This window comes from Otolemur garnettii, unplaced genomic scaffold (assembly GCF_000181295.1).
Source record: "Otolemur garnettii isolate 467f Iridium unplaced genomic scaffold, OtoGar3 scaffold00007, whole genome shotgun sequence".
Classification (NCBI taxonomy): Eukaryota; Metazoa; Chordata; class Mammalia; order Primates; family Galagidae; genus Otolemur; species Otolemur garnettii.
In genome coordinates, this window is record NW_003852402.1 from 6,136,772 (window position 1) to 6,158,301 (window position 21,530).

General features: G+C 55.2%; 1 protein-coding gene across 1 annotated transcript in view; it reads left to right on the plus strand.

Annotated features, from left to right (window-relative positions):
- The first annotated feature begins 5,853 nt into the window (after positions 1-5,853).
- Positions 5,854-21,530, plus strand: part of NFAM1 (NFAT activating protein with ITAM motif 1) — a 33,302-nt gene continuing 17,625 nt past the window's right edge. The window contains exon 1 of the mRNA XM_023509439.1: positions 5,854-5,974. Coding sequence (XP_023365207.1) covers positions 5,857-5,974 — 118 coding nt within the window. The 5' untranslated portion in view covers positions 5,854-5,856. The remainder of the gene's footprint in view (positions 5,975-21,530) is intronic.

A 21,530-nucleotide genomic window follows, 5' to 3' on the forward strand; every position in this document is an offset into this window, starting at 1 on the left:
TGATTGAAGAAATGACCTAAACTTTCTTATGGATCCGTGAAGGGGACTTCTAGACCCCTGCAAGAATTAGAGATTTCTTTGCTGTCCCTTCTGACCTTGGCCCAGGTCTGCACAGCTGTGCCATTAGTCTCCTGCCCTAGGAGCCTATGGGCAGCTAGTCTAGCTAAGGTGCAGAGGGATGGCAGAGACTGCCCTGCAGTGAGGAGAGAGCAGGGGGAAGGGAGGGGAGGACAGAGATTTCCCAAAGAATGAGGGGGCTGGAGAAGAGTCTCAGAGAAGGCCCTGCCCCTAGAACCTTGGCTCTAATACTAGCCTCCAAGCACCCTTGAGAGCCTCCCTTCCCCCCACCCCCAGTCCTGTCCCACCCTCCTCCTACCTCCATGTGCCCCTGTAGCTCCTCCCAGACCTGCTGCCTTCCACAAATGTCCCCACCCATAACCACCCTCTGGGTCTGCACCCCACTTCTCTTGGGCTGGTCTTTTGTTGGTCTCTGTGACTCCCCCAAGCTTCTCATAAAGGGACCTATTCCAAGTCTTATTGTTTGCAAAGGGATGTCACCTCTGTTACTTCAACTGTTCTTCACCAATCCCTTACAAGGTGGGTATTTCACCCCCATTTTGTAGCTGAGAAAACTGTCCCCCAGAGCCTGAGGAGCCAAGGCTGGGTGCACACTGAGGCGGCTCCTCCCTGCTCCTCCCAGGAGGAGGGAGGGAAGGAGGAAGGTTTCTAGGAGGGGAGGGAGGACAAGGTAGTGCTCTGGCAGATTCTCACGTGTGAGAACCAGGGTGCAAACTGGCAGATTCCTGGCCCCACAATGGCTCCTGGCTCCAATCTGTGGGTGGGACCAGGAATCTGCATAATTAGTCCTGCCACACACCCCCTGTGTCCACAGGCAATTGTTGCTCTGTCCCAAGCAGCCATGTGGATGACAAAGCACGGATTAGCCTCAGGGGAGGCTAATTGTTTCCTTAATTGGCTGAACCCACACTGGAGAGCCCTGCCCAGAAAGTCCCCAGTTGTGACTGCAAAGGGTGGCATTTCTTTGCCTCACCGATAACCAGCTCCAGCGGGGGCTGCCCTAGTGATTATAAAATGTTTCCAGCAGAAGCAGCTGAATGGAACAGAGCCTGGCTCCAGGGGTGCCCAGGAAGTGCATTCAAGAAGTGGGTAGGGGTCCTGCAGCTGCCTCGCCCTACACCCCGCGTTCCCACAGCCCCTCAGCACATGCCTATTTCTGTCTGCGCCCAACCCCTACTTGCCGTACTCAAGCCGTGGCCTGAGCTTGCTGGGTGGCGACTCCGGGGAAGCCCTGGACTCCGGGTGGGAAGAAAGGGTCGGAGGGAGGAAGCGCTCTCAGGTGAGGGCGTTCTCATGTCCGCCACCAGGTGGCGCCACCAGCACAGACCACCTGGGGGTTGTCCTGCGTAGCGGGGACGAAAACGGGTGGACATTAGTGCAGGACTTGGTGGCTCTGGAGCCTGCCGCCCGAGGACCTCCAGCGACTAGCCTCCGGGCCGGTGCTTGTCTCTTCCAGGGACACAGTTGTGCTAAGGGCTGAGCACATGCTGGCTCTGGAATCAGTGTTGAAAATGGTGCCACCTTTGTTTTTTTGTTTTTCCACATCTTCAGGATTCTGCTCAGTGTGGCAGGGCTGGGGAGGGGCTGGAGCTCCTCACTGCCTCCTGCAACGCAGTTTTGCAGGGAAAATCTTGTCTAACTGTGGGTCTTTTTTGTTTTTGTTTTTGTTTTTTGAGACAGAGCCTCAAGCTGTCACCCCGGGTAGAGTGCCGTGGCATTACAGCTCACAGCAACCTCCAACTCCTGGGCTCAAGCGAGTCTCCTGCCTCAGCCTCCCAAGTAGCTGGGACTACAGGCGCCCGCCACAGCGCCTGGCTATTTTTTTGGTTGCAGCCGTCATTGTTGTTTGGTGGGTCCGGGCTGGGGATTCGAACCCACCACCTTAGGTGTACGTGGCTGGCGCCTTAGCCGGTTGAGCAATAGGCGCGGAGCCCTAACTATGGGTTTATGTCCAACAGGAAGGCTCTGGACCCAAGAGTGCCTCTGGTTCCCTTTGTGACCTCTAGCAGGTCACTTACTCTTTCTCTCTATCACCAAATTGGTAAACTGAGGGTTCTAATACCTGCCCTGCCTGAAGAATCAAGTGAATTGCAGGATGACGTGGTGCAGTCACTGGAGCTCAGGTCCTCGATCCCTGGCTCCCTTCCCATGTGGCCTTAGACAAGTGGCTTGCGATCTCTGAACTTCAGACTCCTCATCTGTAAAATGGGGGTAATAATAGCACTTCACATGTAAAATGGGGGTAATAATAACACTTCACATGAAAGGTTTTTTTGAACACTAACGTACAGGAGAAACTTTTAGAACTGGCAGATGTTTTAGAAACAAATGCTGCAGAGCCAACCATATGGGGCAACAGGACTGAGAGGGGATTTTGGAGACTGGCCAGGCTATACCTCAGGCTCAGGGAGCCTGCAGGGCTGGTGGCTTGCAGGTGGGTTTGCCTGCCTGCCTCCAGGTGAGGGTCAGCACCACCCAAATGTAGGGCTGATATATGGTACAAGAAGGTCCCCAAAGCTAACCAGGCTGCTCCTAGGGGGGAAAGGGCCTGCCCTTTTTAATGCAGGGGTGCTTGAGGAAGAAGATGGAGGGAAGCAAGAAGCTGGACCATCAGGCATCGGGACCTGTGGGGTGGAGTGCTATCTGTCTCAGCCACCTAGCCAGCTTGGAGGGTCATTCTGAGAGGTCCCCTCCTGCTGAGTGGCTTGTCCCCTCTTGGTGCAAGAGAATTGAAGTGACTTCCTCAGTGGGGGCAGGGCGCAGAGGGGTTTGTCCCTCATGCACTTGGGCTTCCTGCACTTACCACCCGAGGCTGCCTGGGAGAGCTCAGCCCCTCCAGGTGTCTGGCAGCATGTGCTCACTCAGGCATTTAGAAATCCTGATGGTCTGTCGAATCTTGAGGACAGAACCATGACTTCTGCTTTGTCCCCACACTGCCCAGCCACAGTAAGCACATAAAAGGTACCCATGGAACTAAGCTAAAGCAGAGTCTAGTAATTGTGGTCCCATTTCGAAAGCTTTAGTCTTAGTGGGGAGGAGGCTCCCATGAACTTCAGGGGACACCTGTGCTCTTCCACCCAACTTTCTCCTCCTTCGGGGCTGCCACCTCCTCCATGAAGCCCTCCTGGGCACCACCTTCCTTCTGGGCAATTCCCTTCTCCCTCTGTCCCCTTTCTTTGCACTGTACACACTTCTGCCATCAAAGTGGACTAGAGCAGCAGCTAGAAATTAACCTCCTTGTGCCTCAGTTTCCTCATCTGTAAAATGGAAGCGATTAGAGCCCCTACCTCATAGGGCTGCAGTGACAATCAAATTGGTTGGGAAATAAAAGCCCCTTGAACAGTGGCTGGCAACTGCCTGAGCTGTTCTGCTGCCTAATTATGCTGAGGCTGCCGAGCCCCCTCTCTAGACGTGGGCTGGGGTCTTGCACTTCCACGTCCTCTGCATCCTTGCAGAGCAGGTGCTCAGCAAACTGTAAAGGATGGATGCCCGGATACCAGCTAGTGGCTGAGAAGTGTTGTCCCCAGAGACTATACCTGCAGACTCGGGGAGGCTGCCGAGGCCTGGCCCAGAGGCTGTGAGGAAGCCCATTTCACTGCTCTGCTCCCTTACCCTTTGGGCCTTTCCTGCTTATGCACAGAGGGCACAGGAAGGGACAAACAGGTGACAGAAAGCTTTGACAAAACTGAGGTTTCCAGATGTGAAGTGGTTTTTATTCTTTTATCCCAGCTCCCAAGGCCAATCAGGGCCAGACCCAAGGCCTGACAGTATAGCCTGGGCCTGTGGACTCCTTGCCAAGGCCTGCCCCTGCCTCTCCCCAGGAGGCTGTGAGGCCTCAGAGTGTCTCAGAAACTTAGTAGTGACCCGGGACACTCAGCCTCCTCTTGTCCAGCCCACCTGGGCTCTGCAGCCCAAGGGCGTCCCCCCCAAGGATTCAGGCGTCCCACTGAGGCCTACCAAGAATACACTGAGTACCTGCACGGTCAGGCAGGGCCCAGGCATCAGTCTGGGGAAAGGTCCTGTGCCCCCCTCATGCTCATCACTCCCACTCCAGTGCCCTCTGTGCCAGGTAGAGGCCCCAGCAGGCAAGCAGGGGACACTTACCAGGTGTGCAGCTGGCACAATCCAGGTTGGTGGCAGAGAAACTCTGGGAGCTCAGGGAGTACAGAGCCAGAGCAAGGTGGCCCCTGGGTAGGGTAGAGCAGGTGCAAGTGTCAGAACAGGGTCCGTGTTCAGGGGCAGCTTGGCACTCACCTGCCTCCCAGTGCCCAACTGTAAGGAGACCTGTAGAGGCACAGACCAATGACTTTCAAATGCTCACTCTGTGCCCTGAGGGCTATCACATGGCATCGAGGTGCTTAGACAGCCTGCTTCCCCCAGGAGCTGGGAGCAGTGTGAAGCAGATTGTCTGTGTCTCTCTGTGGCACATGTGGCCATGTATCACTGTGATGGCTCAACAGTCAACACCACTGGGGTCCTGGCCCGCCCCAGCACTGGCAGGGAAAGTCCTGTGCTCATCTGTCTTCCTCCCCTGGTGGCCGCCCCTGCTCCTCCCACTCTCCTGGGAGTTGGTGGGAAACGTCTTCTGATTTTCGCTGTGTGTATGTGGAGTGGCCAAGGGAAAAGCATCTGGACAAAGCCCCCAAACTACGACCTCATGGTGCCATCACTGGGGCTGCAGGCTGGAGTGCCTGGACGCACGTGAGGGGGAGAAAGGCTCACATAGCTGGGAGTTAGAATGCCTGCTCCACAGACCTGTCCTGATCTCAGCAAGCTGCTTTGCCTCTTGGGGCTGTGGCCTTCTGCCTAGTACATCAGGGACAACCATATTCATCTCACAGGTGAATGGCACCAGTAGAAAAGGGAGGTAAGTTCTCGGCAGCTCAGCCACCTTCCCACCTGCTCCCTCCTCTAGCCAGGGGGTCTCGATCCCCACACCCTCGGCCACTCCAGACATAGACATGAGACAGACTGTGGGCCCCTGCCCAGTAAGGCCAGTGCTGGGCTCCAGGCCCCAGTCTTCTGGGGCAAGGGGCCTAGGCAGCAAACAGCAAACTGTCACTATCCCTTTGTTGGTCCCTGCTGGAGGCAAGTGGGCTGTGATGCAGAGCCAGATGGGGAAGCAGTTCATGTGTCTCATGGCAGGGGTGGGGGATGGGGTGAACTAAGGTTCAGGGAAGTCACAGAGAGGCGATGACATTTGATGTGAACCAGAGAGGAGCTGTCTCGTGAGCCTCGCCCAGGGACCCACAGTGGTCCTTGCTGGGCTAGTGATGGGCAGCTCCATTTTTGGTCCCTGGAGGAGTTCAGCCCTCTCTGAAGCTGGGAGCAGCAGGTGGCTCCTGCCCACCCTGTCTTCCCCTTCCCCTTCTTAGTGGGGAGCTAAACCAAGACCTGTAGTTACCCACAGCAATCCTGTGTCCTCCTCTCGGCTGGTTGTCGCTTGACCATGGGGCTGGGGAAGGGCGGAACCCACTGGGGTTTGGGTCAGGGAGACTTGGGTCTCCATCACAGCAATCTGGCCCTGTGGCCTGGACAGGTCCGAGGCCCAGATTCCTCACCTGGCAGCCCCTGCGAGGAGCTGTTCCTGACACCTGAGCAGAAGGTCCGGGTTATGGAGATGAAATGGCTGCGGGAAACATTGAGGAAACAGAAAGGCCATCGGGGAGGAACTTCCTGGGAACACAAAGGGGAACTGAGCTGCCAGCTGCCAGTTGGGCTGTCCCCTCCTGAGAACTAAAGAGGAAAGAGGAACTCCGGCTGAAAAAGAAGGCCCCAATGGAGGGCTGGTGTCCGTGGTGGCGGGTCCCACCAGGCCACCCGTGCCCTGCCGGCCTTCCTGTGGCCTCCTGGCTCCTCAGCTGGCTCCTGTTGCCCTGGACTCTGCAGCTGGCAGGTAGCGTCTGTCTTCCTTCTCACGTACTCTCTTGCTCCAGAACATCAGAGCCGCTTTCATCTAGCCGGTGCAGCTAATTCCCAGGGACCTATCTCTAGGGATTTGCTGGTTGTCATTTGAACATTGCAGACTTCACAGGGGAAGCCTTCAGGGACCAAGAAGATGTTTAGCTAATGCCTTGCCAAGGTGGCTTTTGAAGGGGTGGAGGACAGCGCTGTCCCCTGGCTGCCGTGTTAACAGCCTCCCCCTAGCAGAGGTTGGCCTCCTGGGCCTTACAGCAGAAAGGACAGCCTTTCCGCTTCCTCAAGGTCCAGGTAGGTGGACATTGTGTGGCTGGGTTGGGTGTGGGGTCAGTGGGGAGGGACAGCTCACTGCCCAGTGAATCTTACATGGCTATTACGGTACCACGGCCACGTTGAACCTGCCAAGTGGCAGAGCCACCCTGGGCATTGTTGCTGGCCTTAGCCAGGGAGAGAAGGGGAAGCCAGGGCTGACCACAGGGTGCTGTGTCCTGGGGCACAAAATTGTCAGAAAGAGCCGTGCTCCCACTTTCTGAAATATAAACAGAGGCCAGGGCTTTTAGGATGTGAGTGTCTTTTCAGGGATGTTGCTTTTCTGGGGTCAGCCTCTTTCCAAAGCTGGGTGGTCTGGATCCAAGCCAGGCCATGGGGGTGTGGCCTCTGGGGTAGTTCATCAGGCCAGGGACCCCTGGAAGTATCCTTCCCAGGGCTGCCGGCACCGGGGTTCCTTGTGCTCAGTAAATTCTTCCAGATTCTCTCTGTCTCTCGTTTGCCTGGGCAGACCCCCCAGCCTGCACTGTGGAGATGGGGTGCTTCTCTTTTGCATTCACTTACGCTTTTAGGAGGGGACTGCCCCACCCCACCTGCTCCACTTGGCTCTCCTTTAGCTATAAACAACAATTATGCTTATTATCTTGAATTAGCCTTTACTGAGCCTTAAGTGGGTACACACTGTCTACCCTCATAGCAGCACCCACTGTCCTCACCAGCACCATTTTAAGGACAGGGAAATGGAGGCTCAGGAAGCCAGTTAACTTGCCCAAGTCCTCGCCAGCAGGTAGAGGGCAGCTGCAGACCCAGGCCTCAGCCCCAGCCAGGATACTGAGGCAGTAAGCTCTGGGGCTGCTCTTGTCTTCACTGCAAAGATCATTCTTCACAGAAAAATTTACTCTGGGGAGGCAAGAGCTGGCGGGTGGTGCCTGTATAGGCTGGGGCCCAGCCCCTGGTGACATTGGTCTCTTAACCCTGTACAAACCCCACCCCCCCGCAAAGGCCAATGCAAAGATAGCCGGACTGCTGGAAGTACCGCTTATTGGTGACATGCATTTGAACTTAATTTTCCCTCAATTCCCATAATTTCCCTTTGTGTGGCTCCTCCTCCCCAAAAGAACCCCACACCTCCTGGGACTAAGGGGTAGAAGAGGCTTTGGGGAAACTGCTCTTTTGTAACAGTCTTAACTGCAAACAAAACAGAGTAACAGATTTTCCCCTTGCACTGCACACAAGAGAAACTGCTCTTTCACAAGAGGCCAAACGCCTGCGGTCTCCTAGACAACATCCGGCAGCAGACAGCCTGCCCCAAGGGCTCTCGCCCTGCCCCGCTGGCCCTCCTCTTCTACCTGCTGTTCCACACCCTTACACCACCTCCTGGGTTCCACATTTTGTGTGTTTGGGGGAACCTGCCTCTCCCACATCTTCCAAAGCTCCTCTGAGTTCAATCATTACCCTGGTGCAACCAGCTCTACCACCTGCCGGTAACCACCCAGCTTTTACCCCTCAGCTGTGTCCATCAGAGGGGTCCTCGCTGTCTTCACTGAAGCCTGGGGGCCCTGAATCTGCTGTTTCCCTGAACCATGATAGGATGTGGGGTTAAGAGGGCAGGACAACGTGTTAGACTGAGTTTGAATCTGAGCTCTCTCACCCACCCCAGGACTCTGGGCAGACAGACACAGTTATCACTGTCTCAACTGCCACATCTGTTAAATGGGTACGATAATAGTGCCCTCCTGGGCCTGAGAGCCCAGCATGTGGTTGGTGCCAGTGAACGTCAGCACCTGCCAGACTAGCAGTGCTGGGCACTTGAGATTTGGCTGAGAAGCCAACAGACTCCTTCCTAGTGGCCTCCAGCCCAGCCGGGGTGGCATCTCAGGACCTCACTTGCCTCCCCACCCCCACCCCCACCCCTGGACACTGGTTTCTTCTCATGGGCTCCACAGCTGCTGGTGACCACAGCCACTAGTGATCTCCTCCAGGGCAAATCACTGGAGCTGGGCCTGGGCTTTCTCAGGAGCAGCTGCACTCCTGCCTCCATAGGCTCTGGCACCTCTAAGGACTGGGGGGCCAGACAGACTTGAGTTCAAGGCCTGCCCTCTTCTCATGAATGCTGTGTCACCACAGGCAATTTCCTGAATTTTTCTGAGCCTAGTGTCCTCAACAAATGTCAGTCCCCTCTCTCCGCCTGGCCTTTTGCAAGAGATAGGCTTTATTTATTTGCAAATATACGTTGAGGACAACCAAGGTGGTGACCCGTGAGTCCCAGCCAAAGAACATGACCAGAGCTGGGAAGTTAACAAGGCAGCTTTGCCTCCCCTCTGATATTCTCTGAACTCAGGTGTCACTGGGCCCTTTTTAGCCCAAAAGATGTTCAGGAGCCTCTGCCTCTTTCCAGGCTGAGGCTTCCTGTCTCCCTTCCCGCTGCTCTGGGCCTCTGTCAGGAGCAGCCTCTGCTTTTCATCTTCGTCTAATCCAAGTAAAAAGCTGTGGAGGCCGAGGGGGGCGGGCAGAGGCATCTCCATCGGAGGTGGGGAGGGGAGTTGGGGAAAGGCCGTCTGCAGAAGGGAGGGACAGAGCCGGCAGGTGGGCAGCCGCACAGCAAGAATAAAGGCTGAGAGGCCACACAGCAGGGCAGAGGGAGGGGGTGGAGAGGTTCTGCTGGGCGGGAGGGGAGAGTCTCTCGCAGAGCAGGGGATGGATCATGAATGCCTATCGGGCAGGGGGCCAGATGCCCTCCCAACAGGTCCTGGCTCACTGCTTTCTCCTTTGTAATTGGGAAATATAATACACATACAGAAAAGTGCCGTACTGTATAATAAATACTGTAAGCCAGGGTCCTGTGTGACTGCCGCCAGGGTCAAGAAAGAGCGCTCCGGTGCCCCAGAGTCCCCTGTATCTCCCCAAACCCGCCTCCTCCCCCAGGTTGGAACTGCCATCCTGACTTTAGGGCATCCACTTCCTGGCATTTCTGTACAGTTTTATCATTAGTCCACCACTAAGCGGTGTAGACCAGTTTTGCCTGCTTTTGAACTTCACGTAATTGGGAAGGTGCTGTGTGTAGTCTTTTGTGACACTCTTCTTTCATTTAACACTATGTTTTTAAAGACACAGCCAGTTGACAGTGTGGCTGAAGTTTGTTTGTTTCCATTGCTATAGAGCAAGGGTCACAAACCATGGCCCGTGGGCTAAACCCAGCCCACTGCTGCTTCTGTACGGCCTGTCAGTTATGAATGGTTTTTATATTTTTAACTGGTTGAAAAAAACCCAAAAGGGACTGTGCCGACTCATGTGACTTCTAATCTTGACTCCCAGCACGGTGCCCGGCACCCAGTGGATGCTCAGGAAATAGTAACAGTAACAGGATGAATTAGGCTCCTCAGCCCCAGACAGCCCCAGACAGCCCCAGAATGAGTTCTGAGCAGGGTGGAGACCCAATGCCACCACCAGGGGCACCTGAGGGAAGAAGCAGCTGGGCTGGAAGGGTTGGGTGGTCATCCTGGTGCCAGGTGGGGTCCTCTTGGTCATGGGAGGAATAACGACTCCACCTGGTATCTCATGAGCCAGAGAGTTGACGCAGGAGTGCAGGGAAAACAGGAGCTGACCCTCCTGTGGATCTAGGCAAGGCTTCGTGGGAACGTGTCCATCAGCCCTGGGGGAGGGTGACACACTAGGTGAGCCTGTGAGAGGGCAGGGTGGGGGCAGGGGTAGACACGGCTGCCTCTGGGAACGGCCTGACCACCCTGGACTTGAGTCTCAGGAGACTTTGGCCAGCCCCCCGAGCAGCACCGTGAGCCTCCACATATTTGCCTTGCTGTGGTGCTTAGAGTTCTCCTGCTGACAGCAACAGAAAGGCGCATCCAGCACCACCAATGGCTGCAGGGACCCCTGAGGGAGGCTCTGTGAGGCTTTAGCCCTGGGGACAGGGTTCAAGGGCACAATGAGTGATGAGACTCAGTGCTCACCTCCCCAGGGTAGGGTATGTGTGTCCTGCCCACCAGGCTCCTCTGGGCCTAGCCACTGTCCTCCCTACACATCCACCCCTCTGCACCCCGGAAATCAGGCTCTTCACAGGACAAGGGGCTCACTGTGGCCTCCCCAGGCCTCCTTCAGGCTGTGGTGACTTACTGTCCTTGGACACACTCAGGCTAGAGCCTGGAACATGAGCTTCTGAGGGGCCAGGCCAGGCCCAAGTCATCTCTCTGAAGCCACATGCAGCCAAGGCCAGGCAGAGGAGGGCCTCAGGGCCAAGGCCAGAAGGACCCCTGGCTGGAGTTAAGAAGTGCCTGGCTTCCGAGGGTCAGTTGGATGAGTTATTGTCTGGGGTCTTCATTCTAGGGACTAGGGGTGTGCAGGGTGCCTGGAAGAGCCAGAGAGGAGGGATGGTCAGTGTGGCTAGGTTTCCGGGCCTCTCCTGCCCTAATGCTGCATGGGCTGTTATGGAGGAAGGGCAGGGCCAGGAGCCAGAAGCCCTCTGTGGCTCTGGCCAGATCTGTGCTTGCTGCTGAGGCAGGGGAAGGGGCATTAGGAGCAACCCAAGCCAAGAGCAGGGGCGCCCTCCCAACCCCTTCAGGTGGGATTGGGTGGGCTGGTCTCACACCACGTGGGCACTGGCTTACAGTGCCGGCCATAGGGTCAAAGGGCACACTTCCAAAGGCCACTTGGCAACACATATCAAAATCACAAGCGTGAATGTCCTTTGACTCAGCAGCTCCCCTTCTCAGACCTTGTCTTAAGAAGCCAGGGGATCAGGGGGTGGAAGACCACAGAGCACAATCACAAATAGCCTCACTACCATCCGTTGGCCCCTTGGCAGGGTGCACATATATAAGACCCCCAGCCCTGGGCTGTTCTTTCCTCCCTGGTCCCTGCCTCCCATGAGGGCACACCTTTTAGGCTTTGTTAGATGCTATGGTGTGGCTTCTCCAGTGACAGAAGTCACATCCTTCTGAGCCTTTGCTCCCGCTGCTCTCTTGCCTGGAAGGTGTCCTCTCACTTGCCCACCTGTGACATCAAAGCTGCCCATCAAGGACAGGGCCTATGGCTCAAAGGAGTAGGACACTGGCCCCCTATACTGGAGGTGGCGGGTTCAAACCCAGCCCTGGCCAAAAACTGCAAAAAAAAAAAAAAAGCTGCCTGTCAAGATCAAACTCAGGCTACCTCCTCTGTGGCACCCCTCTGGCCCCTCTCCCAGCTCCTGAGCAACCAGATCACCATGACCTTGCCCCAGTGTTCATCTGTGGTTCTGCAGGTGCCCGGAAGTGTGTAGGGCCATGACTGAGCTCACCTGGGGCAGGTGAGGCTAGTTGTGAGGGAAAGGCCAGAGAGAGGGAGGAGAGAGGGTATAGGCTCAGAGGACTGGACCCCCTTGGTGGCAGCAGGGCAGCCAGAGGAAAGCATGAAGGTGGGGATGGGGAGGAGGCTGGACTTGTGGGCAAGGAGGGCTTGTGTGGCAGAGCTGGGAGAGGTTGAGGCCAAGAGGGTGAATGCAGGATCTGGGGGAGAAAGAGATTTAAGAGAAGTTAGAATAAAAGTGAGCTGGCTGAGTTGCCCAGGAGTCATCTGCAGGAAGGAGTTATTGTGTTGACAGGCAGAAGCATTTATATTTTAAAAGGAGGCTGAGGTGGGAGGGGAATGAATCCCACAGAATGAATCACTAATGTTGGGGAAGGCTTTAGGCAGCTGAGGGAGACTGTTTAGAGCTCTATAGTATTTCTCTTGTCATTGTGCTAAAATGTAAATATGATCATGTCGCTTCCCAGTTTAAAGGCCCACAGAAGGCCAGGCATGGTGGTGCATACTTGTAACCCCAGAATTTTGGGAGGCTGAGGCAGGAGGATTGCTTGAGCCCAGGAGTATGAGGATGCAATGAGCTATGATCACACCACCAGACTCCAGACTGAGTGACAGAGTGAGACCCTATCTCTAAAGTAATAACAACAATAATAATAACAATAAATAAAAGCATCAGAGGCCCCACCAGGCTTCTAGAATCACATCTAACCCCCCACCTCCGGCCTCTGTGGCATCCCTGGGTGTCTCCTCCCAGACACAGGCCTTTCTTTCAACTCCTCCATAGCTCTTAAGTTCCTTTTTCTCAGTGCCCTGTTTCAAGACTTCTAGAAAGTTCTCCAAAGAACTTCATGTGCTTAAAACCCCTCTCTAGACCTCTCCCCTTACCTGTCTACCTGCTTCTCTTCCAAGTTCAGCTTGGTAAAGAGATGGGAGAGGAAGATAGCAAAATGCTCACAGCTGTGACGTCCGGGCGAGTCCAGCTTTCTTCTTAATCTCGTATTCTTGCTTCAGTTCACATGCTTTATGACTATGATGGAGGGCCTGTAGGGAACCTGAAGAATTATAATTTGAAGAACAAATCATAACCCAGCCCGAGGTAGCCTCCCCTGGGAGGTCCACCCCTCCCAGGCTGAGCTGGGTCCCTCCTCTGGGCCTCTGCAGCTCCATCGGGCAGCCCAGCCTGGCCCTCCATGCAGGATTTGGGTGGGCACAAAACACTCCCTGTGAGGTGCCTGTTCCTCTGGCTCCACCCCACCCACCCCTATTTAGAGACCAGAAGCCGAACCCCCATCCTAACACCCCTCTTTGAGGGCAGAGGTAGGTACCAAGGAGGACATCCCTTGCTGACCTGGGCCACACTCTCAGACAAGCCCCAGAGTTTGAGCGGCTTGCCTTTCAAAACAGGTGATAGGGAAGCAACTCCTCTGAAAACCTTTGCCATTGTACGCTCACCTGTGCCCCCGCATGGCTACTATGCACCCTGGGCCTGGGGTCTAGAGGCGTGAGAAGAGAACTTGGACAGGCTGTGGAAACGGCTCTGAGGCAAACCACATCTGTGTGCATCTTTGTAATTCGGAGGTGTTGAAAGATGTGACAGCCAGCCCGATGGCACTGTTCAGAGGGTGGCGGTGCTAAGTGCCATAATACTCTCTTCAAAGGCTGCCACACCTGCCGCCTGCTGTGTGCCCCTCCCTTGCCAGCCACTTGGCCACACGCTGTCACATTTGATTCCCATGTCTCATTTATCTGTGGCATCCCAGGATTCGTGCTCAGGCAAATGGCCGGGGCTCCGGGAAGCCACCAGCCCCAATCTGTCTCCCCAGCAGCCTTTCAGATGGGCCCTGAGAAAAGGCACAGCTCCAAGAATTGACAGAATTAAATTGGAGGGCAAACTCCACGCTTAAAATTAAGGCTGTGGGAACTGCTTTCTTCTGTAGCTGAGGAATCAAAGTATTTTCCTTTAAAATCAACCTAGGTGGGAATGGTACCTCTGTTAGCACATCTGGATGCCCCTGCCCTTGGCTGACAGTGGCCAATGCCATAAACAGGGTTGAGTTCCAGGCAGGGGGAGTGGGGCCAAGGCCCTGGCCCACAGGGTAGTGGGTGAGAGGAGCCCGAGGAGGAGGCAGGGGCAGCTGGAGGAGACTGGGGAGGGCAGGGGAGAGGCGTCGGAGGTGGGGCAGATCCTAGGGCAGGGAGAGTGCACGCCACACTCCCCCCTCACGTATGTCCTCTTCCTGAGTAAAGAACCTGGAAAGGGATGCTGTCTGGTCCTTTCTGGACACTGGGCTGGCCTGGTCACAGGGCTAGTCTGTAGAGGGCTCATGGAGTGCTTCTGTTTTGGGAGCCACAGCCTCTGTGTGAGCTGAGGTACCAGTAATGTTCCTGAGTAGCATCGTGCCCAGACCCCTACGTATTGCTGGCCGCGTCTGCCTACTAGATGACCCAATTTAAGAAAATAGCCTCTGAAATTTTTTACACTCCCTTTAAAAGAGTGTATTTCTTCCCTTTGAGAAGTTTCTCTTTTGCTTGCTTTGAGGTTTTAAATCTGTAGCATAGAGCAGTGGTAAAGAGTGGGGATTACAGCCTCAAAGGAACCAGCTCCAAATCCCACCTTGCCACTCACTAGCCGTGGTGTTTGGGCAAACCCCTTTCCCTCTTCCCTTCTCTGAGTCTCAGTTTTGTTATTTGCAGAAAGGGTTCGTGTCAAGGGAACATTAGCTCTTCTCATCACGTGACCTCACAGCAGGTGCCTGGGAGTCTGTGCCCTACGAGGGGTACAAGGCCCCCAGTTACAGCTTGGGGAGGTAGTGAGTGAGACAGAGGGTGACCCCAAAGCCTGAGAGGAGGAGGCAACAGGGCGGACACTTCTGTTCTGAGCAGCAGGATCAGGGGGCGCAGGAGGACAGGCCAGGGGACAACTGAGCCAGGCTGGATCCTCCAGGCCAGGAACTTTCAATGTTTTTAACAGTGGCCCCAAGTCAAGAGAAGCATGTTTTAGCATGACCCTGTCGGAACCTGATTGTATGAACATAACTAAAACCAGAAGGTTGCAAACACACCCTGACTACTCATGCAGGGCTCCATGTTCTGTGTTTTTAATTGCTTGTTTTAACCCTGTAAATTTACTCCACGCTCCTTCCTGGGTCTCTGAAGGGGGAGCTGGTAGGTCAAGCTGGGCAGGAGCAGGATGAGCAATGGGAGCTGCTGAGCCGGGGTGGGGGCACTGAGCTGGCAGGGCAGTCTGACCCTGAGCATTGGTGACTGAGAGGGCAGCTGGGGTGGGCACACACATGCCTGGGGACAAGTTCCCTGATTGCCAGTCACTGCCCCCCATGGAGGGGAGGCCAGGGGTGGGAGGGCAGCAACTCCCAAACCCCAAGTTCAAGCACCCACAGATGCATAAGAAGAACTAGAAAAGGAAGGACCCAGATGCCAGTGGGTAGTAAATTCTTTCCCAACCAGAGTGGTGGAATAAGCACAGAGGGCCAAGCAGCCAGGCTGTGAGGAGAGGGGTCTTCCTGCTTAGACCCTGGCACACACTACACCCAGGCCAGGGGGCCTCTTGTCCAGGCCAGACCAGGCCAGTGCCTGGGCTGAGATGATGCACAAGCTTGGGCCATGACCAGGCCCCTCACGTTCCATCATGCCTGGACCACCACCACCAGGCATGTGTACCCTGAACTTAAGCAGACAGAAGGGTAGGGCTGGCATTCACCTTTGCAGACTCACAGAGAAGACTCAGGAATTATCTGATATCCCCTCCCCTCCTTGACCCCTAGGAAAGAGCAGCCTGGCTCTAGGGCAGGTGTTCTGAAGTCCTGGTCCTATCACAAACACGTGAGGTTGGCATTATCACTCTTCTTGTCCTGCAGGGGAGGTTCAGATAAGTAAAGCCACCTCCCTAAGGTTGCACAGCCTTTTTTTTTTTTTTTTGAGACAGAGCCTCAAGCTATCCCCCTGGGTAGAGTGCCGTAGCATCACAGCTCACAGCAACCTCCAGCTCCTGGGCTCAAGCGAGCCTCCTGCCTCTGCCTCCCAAGTAGCTGGGACCACAGGTGCCCGCCACAACGCCTGGCTATTTTTTGGTTGCATCCGTCATTGTTGTTTGGCAGGCCCGGGCTGGATTCGAACCCACCACCTTAGGTGTATGTGGCTGGTGCCTTAGCCACTTGAGCCACAGGCACCGAGCCTGCACAGCCTTTAAGAGGCAGAACCAGAATCTGAATCCAGGCCTGCTGCTTCCAGAACTGGCTTTTTTTTTTTTTTTTACTTACTTGCCTCCTGCCTGGAGCCCCATTTCTGGCTGGACCCAGGCTTCCTTACAGGGTGGGAGGCACTTCCGTGGAGCTGCAGGGAAGTGAAAGATGGAATGTATGTCACCCCCAGAAATGCCATCTCCTGCAAAGTGGGCAGGTGTGGCAAGGGTAGTCCATGGTGCCCAGCCGGGAACATCTGCTCTGGTGGTCATGTGGGGATGGGGAAAAGCAGGAGAGGATTGGAGACTACAAGAGAAATAGCCAAGCCCTCGGTCAGACACAACGTGGCATCCCTGTCTCTGCTGGCCCCACTCCCCTCCTCCTGCCCCACGTCCCCATGGATCTCACCCATCGGGACATCCTGTCCTCTCTGCTTTGCACCATCCCATCCACGTTCACATCAGCTCGTGACTTTCCCATCCAGAAAACTCCCCCTCAACCTTCCAGTTCTCCCTGCCCCTTCAGCCCTACTGACCCGCAGGACAAGGGTGGGAGGTACCGGGGCTCACAGTCTTCACCTCACCCCTTCTTGCCCACTGCCCCAACTGTGGCCTCCTTGCAGCCATCTCCAGGCCCTGCTCTCTGCTGGGAAAATCCTCCCGACCTCTCTGAACCTAAGGGAGATTCCTAGAAGCGTGTCTTCCCAGCTTAGCCTGACAGATGTGAGGTGTAGGATGCAGAGGAGGATCCAAAAAGCAACTTTGGGTTGCTCCCAGGTCCCTAAAGGCCTCTCATTGTGGGGGAATGTCCCCAGCAGGGCTCAGCTCCTCTGACCACTATAAGTCAAAGTCCTCTGGTCACTTAAAGTCATAGCTGGTCCTAGTTCTTCACACTCCCAACCCTGTGCAACAGCCGAAGCTGTGCATGTGACTGACACCAAGGTGTTTCCCGCCCTGCTGTAGCCTCTTTCCCACTCAGACCTATGACCCTGGCCAGCCTGGGTAGAGGCACGGAGGGAGGGAGGAGCAGTGTGGGGACAGAAAAGCCCGGCCTTGTCTGGCACTGGTGAGGGTGTTCGCAGTGTGGGAGTACAGTCCCTCAGGGCATGTCCATGGACTGCCCAGGCCCCCTCTGGGGTGTGCTAGCTGGACCCCTGTGACTCTCACACCCCTCTCAACCCCAGAAGTCCAGAGTCCATCCCAGTGTCCCTCCCCAGGCCGTTTGCCCCATTAGACAGCTATACGAGCCAATCCAGGAGGTGTCCAGCCAGCTTACTGGCCCTGGCCCACTCTGTCCCATCTCACAGTGACTTTGCCAGAACGAGGGACAAAGTGTGATGCAGCTGCAGCTGTTACTGGGTGTGAGATGACAACCACGGTGCCGGCACTCAGGGGACACACCCTAAGCTCTGTGAGGTTCCCACTGAAGCCCCTCTAAGCCCGGGTTTAGAAGCAGGCACTCCCAGGGCAGACCCCTCTTCACCCACTCTCTCTGCCCCCTGTGGCCTCCATGTGATCTTGGAGCCCTGCAGCTACTCGTTAGCCATCTAGCTGAAAATCTATGACATCCACCTATGGTCTGACAAACGTGCTTTCAGCATCTGATGGCTACTGTGCCGGGTGCCACCATGAACACCCCCGCTGTATCTGATGCCTGCTTCTCAGCCCAGGTGCTGGCTGTTCCTCAATATGGCTGGACTGACTGGGGTTCACATCCTGGCCCCACCACGCATGACTTCTGTGGCTATGGGCCTCTAAGACCCTCTGTTTCTTTGTCTGCAGAAGAAACATGAATTGCAATACGTTGTCTCATGGGATCATGGTGGTGTTTAACCGACCTAAGGTCTGTCACACCCAGCCGGGGTAACCTTTTCTGTACCTTTTCTTTCCCTTCTGTCTGTGTGCTCCTGCTTCCAGGTCACCGGCATGCCACCCTCCTCCCAGACAGATCCAGTGGTTCCTGGCACCAGCCCTCCCCCTAGGTTCCCTCTGCTCCATACCAGCAAGTCTTCCCTGTTAGACTAGGGGTGCTGCCAGGGCAGGAGGGCCTCTTCAGACCTGGGCCAGGGCCTGTGACCTAACTGGTACCCCCTAAATATTTGTGGGAGCTACAAACAAATGATGGAGGAAAAGAATTCATGGACTTGGAAGTTACCATGAACCTATCTATAGCACTGAGCCTTCCTGAGTGGGGGCTGATGCTGGTGGGCAGCCAACTGGGTCAGGACTCCCACAACTGTACCCCAAAAGAGGCCTCCTGGAGGCAAGTGTCCAGGCTCCAGGGTGCTGATACTCCAAGGGCAGTGGGCCGATCAGCTCCATTACCAGTCAGGAACTCAAAGGCCTGGCTGCAGCCGCAGAGCTTCCCTCCCTGCTGTCTGGCTGATGTCTCCAGGGCGGCTGTTGTTTTAGATGGAGCTGGTCAGAGACTCCCTCCTCTCTACTTTTTGGAGGCAGCAGTTTCATCAAAGGTCTGAGGTTCTCAACCCAAAGCCTCCCCTCCCTGTGGCAGACCTGAGCCCTGACTATGTATTTCATGACCCTGACCCGCTGACCTTATAACGAATCCCAGAAGATTACACAACAATAGATGTCTATTTTTATAGATTTCTCCAGAACTCTAAAGATCGGCTTAATTGTAGTAGCAGATTCCATCATCTTCTAGAAGGATCTCTCAAAGGGTGAGAATTCTTTAAGACAATTGGACAAATGCCTTCCTGGCAGGACAAACAGGAAGGTGGCTTTGTGGCCCTGGCAGTGTGTCTATCCTCCTAGAGACACCGTGAGGATGAGCAGGAAGCCCCGGGGATGAGGGGCAGCTTTGGCACAGTCGCCATCCTGGTGGTTTGGGTCAGGTTCCAACCCTGCTCCCCACAGGGAAACACCAGCTGGCGCCTTTGCCCAGCTGTTTTGTGAGAACCAAACGGGAGGATGCAGATAAAAGCTGGTCAGCGGCTCCCAAGCCAAGTCTGAAGCACTAGATAGGAGCTGGCCAGGTGCAGCTGAGGTCAAGGGGGCCGCGGGGCTGGTGGGAACAGCCTGCGCATGCTGTGCTGGTCCTGGGCGGGGAGCAGTGCTCTCAGTCATTCCTGCTTCATCCCACTCCTCTTGCCTCTTGTCCTTCTGGCCCAGGGCCCTTGTGGGGGGGGGCGAGTCATGTAATACCCTTACCTTGGCACCCATACCCTGCTTGCCACATCTCAGATAAACCTCTGCCCTGAATCAACGCTCCTGTTTTATGACAAAACTGATATATTATTATTGCTAAACAATAACAAGCCTGCAATAGAGTCGAGAGCTACACGGTACAGGCTAAAATCCCCGCCTGCTCCACCCACCAGAGGGTTGGTTGCCCTGGACAGGGGACAAGGTGCCAGCTCAGTGGGCATTCTCAAGTGACCGGCTATTGTCACAACCATCACAACAAAGCCGACCACTGTGGCAGCCAGATGTGCCAGTCAATTTTCTGGGACTGTGAGTGCCTTTAGTTCTTCAAGGGAGGAGGTGGCTCTTCAGTGGCTCCACAGCAAGTTCAAAACACCTGTGTGGCTGGGACTTCAAGGATGAACCGGTGGGAAGGGCCATCTCTGTCCCTCCCTGTGCATCTTCCAGAACGCCTGGCCTCCCTGGGGAACCCCTTCCTAGGGCTAGGGCTCGGAGCTGAGCTGTAGAGATCTGGGCAGAGACCAGCCTGGCCCCATGCCAGCCCACACCCTGGGCAGGAGGCCCGCGCCTCACTTTCCCCTACAAAATAAATCTTGCGGCTCCTTCTGAGCATTCAAACGCCAATCTTCTACCGATTAACAACCCGGCCCGCATGTTCTTGGCTGCCTGCTGCCGACCTCAATTTAGAACTGTCTGGTGCTTGGGGGCTGGAGAAGGAAGGGCCTAGAGAGGAAGGAACACTGAAGCTGGGGCCTCGTGCAGCTCCAGTCTGGGGGCTGACCCGACCCAGAAGCCTACTGCAGGGGTCAGAGGCCCAGCCAGGCAGGGCTGCTGCTGCATGATTGGGGGGATTCAACTGTTTTCTAGGTATCTTTCATGGGTAGAGGGAATGAGCAGGGGTCCTGCACAACTGCTCTGTCTGCTCGGCACCCATAGCTCGGCGGTTAGGGTGCCGGCCATATTTACCAGGGCTGTTAGGTTTGAACCTGGCCTGGGCCTGGTAAATAACAATGACAACTACAACAAAAAATAGCCTGGCGTTGTGACAGGTGCCTGTAGTCTCAGCTACTTTGGAGGCTGAGGCAAGAGAATTGCTTAAGTCCAGGAGTTTGAGGTTACTGTGAGCGATGATGTAACATCATTCTACAGAGGGCGACAAAGTGAGACTGTCTCAAAAAAAAAAAAAAAAAAGAAGAGCTGCTCTTTCATGGTGGTTGAACATCACGGTCACAGCCGAAATGGCCACATGTGGAGCACCTCTGTGGTGCTGGAAAACTGCTCTCAGACACTGCTTGTTGTACTACATAAAAGCTTGGCAAATCCCCTCCAAGCTCGGATTCCAGGAAAGTTTTGTCCCTCCCACTGCCTACATTGTCTCCCCCTTAACCAGAGAACCGTGGGCAGGCCTGCCTCCTGCTCTGTCCACTGACTGCCAGGAAGCGCTCGGGTGTCTTTATTTTGCTATCTGGCCTCCTCCTTCTCATCCCTCATCAGCTTTCATCCAAGGCAGCCTCCTGGCCCTTGGGAAGCAGAGTGGTTGGGAGGGCGGGTTCTGGTGTTTCCCAGCCCTGGGCAGGGGTGTAGTTCAGCCCCATACCTGTCAAGGTGTGGGAGCTAGGGGCTTGACCTCCCTGACCCTCAGACTCTTCTTCTTTGTAAAACAGGCCTCAGGGTGTATTAGGGGAGGTGGAGCTGTGTGTGTCAAGTGCTTGGCACAACGTCTGTGCATGGTGGGTACATGAGAAGTGTGAACTGCCCCTGCTCACAGCGAGTGTACAAAGAGTGTGAGCTGCCCCTGCGCATAGTGAGTGTACAAGAAATGTGAGCTGCCCTTGCACACAGGGTACAGGAAGGGTGAGCCGCCCCTGAGCACTGTGAGTGTACAGGAAGTGTGAGCTGGCCCTGAGCACAGTGAGTGTATAGGAAGTGTGAGCTGGCCCTGAGCACAGTGAGTGTATAGGAAGTATGAGTCTGCCCTGTGCACAGTGAGTGTATGAGAAGTGTGATCTGGCCCTGAGCACAGTGAGTGTACAGGAAGTGTGAGCCAGCCCTGAGCACAGTGAGTGTACAGGAAGTGTGAGCCCGCCCTGAGCACAGTGAGTGTATAGGAAGTGTGAGCCCACCCTGTGCACAGTGAGCATATAGGAAGTGTAAACTGCCCCTGTGCACAGTAAGTGTACAAGAAGTGTGATCCGGCCCTGAGCACAGTGAGTGTAGAGGAAGTGTGATCTGGCCCTGAGCACAGTGAGTGTAGAGGAAGTGTGATCCGGCCCTGAGCACAGTGAGTGTATAGGAAGTGTGAACTGCCCCTGTGCACAGTGAGTGTACAAGAAGTATGATCCAGCCCTGAGCACAGTGAGTGTATAGGAAGTGTGAACTGCCCCGGTGCACAGTGAGTGTATAGAAAATGTGAGCCCACCCTGTGCACAGTGAGTGTATAGGAAGTGTGAACTGCCCCTGTGCACAGTGAGTGTACAAGAAGTATGATCTGGCCCTGAGCACAGTGAGTGTATAGGAAGTGTGAACTGCCCCTGTGCACAGTGAGTGTACAGAAAGTATGAGCCCACCCTGTGCACAGTGAGTGTATAGGAAGTATGAACTGCCCCTG